The 6196-nt window shown below is 49.5% G+C and overlaps 1 protein-coding gene across 1 annotated transcript in view; it reads left to right on the top strand.

Moving 5' to 3' along the window:
* Window positions 1-389: 389 nt before the first annotated feature.
* Window positions 390-6196, top strand: part of LOC103370034 (metal transporter CNNM1-like) — a 22909-nt gene continuing 17102 nt past the window's right edge. Inside the window, exon 1 of the mRNA XM_008298935.1 lies at window positions 390-1830. Within this exon, the coding sequence (XP_008297157.1) occupies window positions 390-1830 (1441 nt within the window). The remainder of the gene's footprint in view (window positions 1831-6196) is intronic.

The raw sequence follows: 6196 nt of genomic DNA, 5'->3' as shown, positions 1-6196 counted from the left end.
ATTTCTCTGTTTTTCCTTCTCTAATGGAAGGCTGTGAACACATCTGACTGAACGTGATGAAACCGTTTATTGCCACAGAAGCACCGGGGATCGTTAAAGCTGTACAGACCGCGATCAGACAACACAAATATTAAATATTAAAAATAAATGCAGTCTGATTGCGGTAATCACAACAAACCAACAGTGTGACGGTGATGATCACACAGCTCGAGGCTATTATTAGAAAGTTACGTCACGGCGTGTTGGAGGCGCGTCTCTGTGCCGGTTCAGCAGAACCTCCTCATCAGCGCCGTGAACGGGTCCTCACGGTCCCTCCTTCCCCACATGGAGCGGAACCACGCAGCACCACGTGACCCGGGGTCCCTGGACTGAGCCTCTCACACCGCATCATGGCTGCGGAGGATGCGGCCGCGCGGTACCGGAGCGGAGCCCCGCTCTCCCAGCGGGCTGCGCTCTCGCCGCTCCGCCTGCTGCTCTTCTCCCTGTGCGCCTGCTCGCTGCTTCCCGCCCCGGCGCTCGGTCTGCTCGGCTTTCGACCGGAGGAGACCGGGGCGGAGCTGTCCGTGGAGGACGGGGTGCTGAAAGCCACCGAGGGAACGCGCTTCATGCTGCGGGTCTACTACTCCACCTCCCCGCAGAGGCTCAACCGCACCGCGGGAAAGCGTGCCAACAATGCCGCGCCCTGGATCGCCTTCATCGAGGAGCCTACTCCCGGCCGAGAGGGACAAGTTCACCCGAAGCGGAATATGTGCATGGACAAGAACGCCCGGACGTCCGACATCGAGGTTTTAGGCTCCTTTAAGTCCGCCTCCAGTCAGAACTCGGTGCTGGTCGAACTGTTGGCCAAAGACCTGCGGAGGGGAGAGAAGACCAAATACTACTCCATGTGCGCCTTCGACGGATCCAAGTGGGAGCACTACCGGACCAGGGACTTCTGGGTGGCCGTGACCGAGCGCTCGGCTGTGCCGGAGCTCTGGCTGCAGGTGCTGGTCTCAGTCCTCCTGCTCGGGCTGTCAGCTCTGTTCAGCGGACTCAACTTGAGCCTGCTGGCGCTGGACCCGGTGGAGCTGCAGGTGCTCCAGAACAGCGGCACCGACACGGAGCAGAACTACGCGCGGAAAATCGAGTCTGTCCGTCGGCATGGAAACTACGTCCTGTGCACTTTACTGCTGGGGAACGCGATCATCAACGCCTCTCTCGCCGTGTGGATGTGTCAGATCCTGGGCATGACCTGGCTCTCTACCGTCATCTGCGCCTTCGGCATCTTCTTCATCGGGGAGATCCTTCCTCACTCAGTGGCGTCCCGCCACGGTCTGGCCATCGCTTCCAAAACCATCTGGGTGACACGGCTGCTGATGGTGCTCTCCTTCCCCATCTCCTACCCCATTAGCAAGCTGCTGGACCTCATCCTCAACCAGGAGATCTCCAACTTCTACACCAGAGAGAAGCTCCTGGAGATGCTGCGTGTCACCGACCCGTACCACGACCTGGTCAAAGAGGAGCTCAACATCATCCAAGGAGCGCTGGAGCTGCGAACCAAAACCGTGGAGGACGTCCTGACGCCGCTCACCGACTGCTTCATGCTGGCCTCGGACGTGGTGCTGGACTTCAACACCATGTCTGAGATCATGCAGAGCGGATACACCAGGATACCGGTGTTTGAGAACGAGAGGTCCAACATCGTGGACATCCTGTTCGTCAAGGACCTGGCCTTCGTGGACCCGGACGACTGCACGCCGCTGAAGACCATCACTCAGTTCTACAAACACCCGCTGCACTGCGTCTTCAACGACACCAAGCTGGACGCCATGCTGGAGGAGTTCAAGAAAGGTGAGGAGGGCGCCTGGGGTGAAGGAGGGTTTGTGGCATTGAGCATCTCAGCAGGAGAGTCAGGATGTTAAAACACAATTCTGTTTCATGTAGGACTTGTTCTTGTTCAACATGTTTTGTGATGAACTTGTTTTATGAATATATTCTAGAGGACCAACTCAAGGTCACTCACACCGATAACGATGTGAGACCCTGTTGATATGATGGTTCTATTATTTGTGCTAATGATGTCTTACAGGAAACCTGTCTCATAATTCATGCTCCTGTTCGGCTGCAGTAAAAAAGTTTTCTTTGCAGTTCATCGCTGTGATACAGTCTTCTGTTTCCTGCTTTTATCCGCTGTGACTGTGAGCAGGCGATTCACTGTTTTTGCTTCGGGGCATTTAGGTAAGACATCTCCTGCTGTAGTGCCGGAGACAGTGGTGGAAACACACCCGTGTGGCTAGTTGCTATGGTAACCTGTCAGTCTCAGGTGTTTAACATGGGCAGGTGAGGATGCTGAGTGGTGAGTTCATTCAGGTAGTCGTGTGCCGTAGAGATTTGGTGGATCTGCCTGTAAAGCTGTGGTGACTTGAAGTCTGTGAGATCCTGTGTGAGGATGCTGACACTGTCTGAGAGGCTCATCAGCCCCGTAGAACCAGGGATGCCTTACATGGCCAGAGAGAAGAAACTGAAAGATATTCTTAGTAAAAATCTGAGGTGAGATGAATCACTTTCTATTTGTTGATGCTTGAATTAGTTTCATAAGATTTGGGAGGATTTGTTCTTTCCATGTTTGCAAATCTGTGAACTGCATCACTTGTTGTCATCCCAGCTCTTGTGTTCCCCAAACAGAAGCCCAGGCATTACCTTCATTTATGAAATCTAGGAGGTTATCAGACTCCTTGAGCTGGTTTAAGTCTCCTGCACTGGCTGAACAGCTGATGTCTAAACAGTACTTAAACCTCGTGCTGCTCCAGTGGGGCTCCTCTGTATTTAATATGAAAGTGATGTAATACTTGAGGGAATGCAAATGTGTATCTGTGCAGCTGGAGAGCAGCTCATGCAGTATGCACAGTGCTGCCCTGCACCACTAACACATCCCTACCCGGTCTGCAGTGCCGCTGCCGCCGCCGCTGCAGCAGCACACCAGCGTGTCCTCCTGCATGCAGTCTGCTGGCATTCCTGCTTTATTGTAAAGTTTTAAAATGGGTGGGGTGTGAGGCGGCCAATCGCAGGCCGTGCTGCTTATGGCTGCCTTCCTACATGCTCAGAGATCCTGCACAGTCAGCGGTTTGTGTTTTTTCTCTGCTGTGTTCGCGGCGAGGACAGGAAGTGAGGGAGGAGGGGGGGCAGAGCGGGACACCTTGACCGAGGCCGCCTCAGTTTACTGGAGACGTCTGACGGCTCATTTATTTAGAGTTTTGCTTGTTTTGTAAATCGACAGGGTGAGAATGTGTGCAGAGCGTTTCCGAGATAAACATTGTTTTTCTAAGTCAGTAAAATGACTTAAAAGTATTTGACTAATCCAAGGATGGAAGGATTTTCTACACCTGTAAAATATACAATTTCGAAAGCGCTGACATTTTACCTTCATCATCCAACATGCAGCCAACCAGACAGATCTTCATCCTTATTGCTGACTTTTAATCGGCTACATACGGTGATGAAGTGGTTTGTGTGAAGCCAGATGCCATCAGAGCCGTGTAGGATGAACACAAGTATGATTCTTGTGTCACATTGCCACAAAGGGATCTAGATGAGATTATCCACACAACCAGAGGATTATAAACAAGGTCTCTCCCTCTGGCTCTGTCTCACTGTGTTGCTCTCTTCCTGCACCCTGCTTCTTCTTTTCTCTCTCTCTCTCTCTCTGTAGCAACACTTTCAGGCACTGCGGCAGAAAAATGCAGCCCTTCACATTCAGTTCAGTGAGACTCCTGCAGCATCTGATGCTGACACAGAAGCTCCAGGGGAAAAACCCAGCTGTGTTGATATTACAAATGTCAAACTGTATTTTATCTTCCACCTGGACCCTGTAGAACCACTACTAGTTGAAATCAGTTTGCTTCTGACCAACAGCAGCGTAAAACTCTTGTTGGTGTTTTTCTGAAATGTCGTCTGTGCAAATGCATCGGAATCAGATTTGGATGAAAAATGATTTGTTGTGTATTTGAGCTGATAAGCAAACCGTCTCAGCAGCTGATTATCTCTGAATATTAGTCAACTCTTTCTCTTATTTTAAGTAAACTGAAGTTAGTGTGGGCTGCAAGGTGGCTCAGTGGTTAGCATCGTTGCCTCGCAGCTAGAAGGTCGCCGGTTCACATCCCAGTGGGGGCATCTTTCTCCATGTTCTCCCCGTGCAGCGTGGGTTCTCTCCGGGTTCTCCGGCTTCCTCCCACAGTCCAGAAACATGCTGAGGTTAATTGGTGATTGTAAATTGTCCGTAGGTGTGAATGTGAGTGTGCTTGGTTGTCTGTCTCTAAGTGTAGCCCTGTGATAGACTGGTTACCTGTCCAGGTGAACCTGCCTTCACCCTGAGTCAGCTGGGATAGACTTCAGCCCCCCATGACCCTGGTGAGGATTAAGATGTAGAGATAATGGATGGATGGACAAAGCAGCATTGTGTACTGTGGGCTGCTTCCTCTTCTCCGTCACTCTCTCTCTTCAACACATACCTGCTCAGGTGGCTGCAGGTTGTACTGTGTCCTGGTTAGGTGTCCTGCAATTAGTGCTGTGTGTCAGTTTTGGGTTGTTGCGTATGTTTTCAGAATGCGTGACTGCGTTGTCTTTACCCACAATGCTCCCAAACGGGGGCAGAGACGGTGTTTTTTTTCGCGAGTCCTAAGATATTGTCCTCGCCATTTGTAGCTGCCGTCTTTCTCAGCTCAGCTGCCTGTTGCACCAGCAGATGGTGACCTCTGTTGACACGTGCTGCGCACTACAATACATCGCTTCAGGGATTCAAAGATTTCAAGGATTCAAGGTCTTTATTTGCTATTTGTGTGCAAACAGACAGTCGAGGCACGTTGGAATTCTTGTGCGTTGCTCTCTTACACTCTACAGGAGTAGTAAAAGATGAAATACCAAAAAAAAAGAAATAAATAAACCTGAATGCTGCAGCTGAGGTATGAAAACTAAACAAGGAGCTGGTGATGTGCTATTGCAGATGTGCAGAAATATGTAGAGGATGTTACACATGCATCATATTGCACGAGAGGTGGAGGAGGCAGTGAGGGGTTATTGCACATACGGTTCACATTTTTACCATCAGTCTCCCGGTTGCAGTGGGAAAAAAATGTAGAACCATGTTTTGCGTGTGAAAAGGACATCTATGGAGGTAGATGGACGAGAGAAGGTGCTGAAAATCCAACCCTAAGGATTTCTAAATACTCTAATGCCTGGATAACACCCAAGCAGCCTTAAATGTAGCTACAGTTAAGTTCATGTTGCACTGGATCTAAATAAAAATGTTTTGCTGTTTAATTAATAAATGCAATTCCCTGTAGTCCTGCAAAATGCACTGATGTGCCTGTAGGCCAGCGCGGTGCTGTAGCGTGGAGCCTGCTGGTCTGGTGAGCCCACAGAGCGATTCTTTGGCCAGAATGCTAAACACTGTGTCTGGCACCAATAAAATCGGCCAAGTAACACCTTCCCCGCTGTGAACAACGGCAGCAGCAGTGTGCTGGTACAGGGAACCTATTCAGTGCCAGGGGTGATGTTGTGTAGCCAGACTGGAAGCTGAACACTGCAACCAGATCCTGGATGAGAGTCTGACTGTATGCGCTCTAACAAGACAAGGAGTTTGTCTTTCACTAAAAAGCAACACCTTAAAAATGAACGTCGTAAATGTCCGTGTGACTTTAATCACTCTGAATATCGGTGAAAAGACATCTGACGTCACCTCAACCACTAACTTAAATCATCTTTTATTGATGGGGAGCTGTTCAAATGAATTTAAACAACTGGCACAAAAGGGTGAATTCTAATATAATTCTGTCTCTTTACATGAACTGAACCGTACGATGCATTGCTGCCGTTCTACTGTTAAATATACAGCCCATAAAGTCTAATTATCTCCCTCTAAATTCTTTCCTTTCTCTTCGTCCTTCCCTCCCAGGAGGCAGAATATAAAATATTCAGTGTGCTACTTTCCACTTTGTCTGCCTGCCATCTGTTCTCTGTGTTTGTGTTGCTTTTTACAGATTTCAGCCCTTATTCAATGTCACTTGGACTGAAACATCCCTCAGAGTATACGTCCCAGTTTAATGCAAAGCGCCGTTGATGAGCATCAGTTTGCAAATGAATGGGTGGCTGCTGGGTTCACACCACTGAGCATGTCAGTGTCAAGCTTTATCCCATGTGTCTCAAAATGTGTGTTTTTTTG

The sequence above is a fragment of the Stegastes partitus genome, unplaced genomic scaffold, assembly GCF_000690725.1.
Source record: "Stegastes partitus isolate 25-593 unplaced genomic scaffold, Stegastes_partitus-1.0.2 Scaffold1361, whole genome shotgun sequence".
Classification (NCBI taxonomy): Eukaryota; Metazoa; Chordata; class Actinopteri; family Pomacentridae; genus Stegastes; species Stegastes partitus.
The sequence above is the reverse complement of the archived record's forward strand: the minus strand, read 5'-3'. Positions and strand labels throughout refer to the sequence as shown.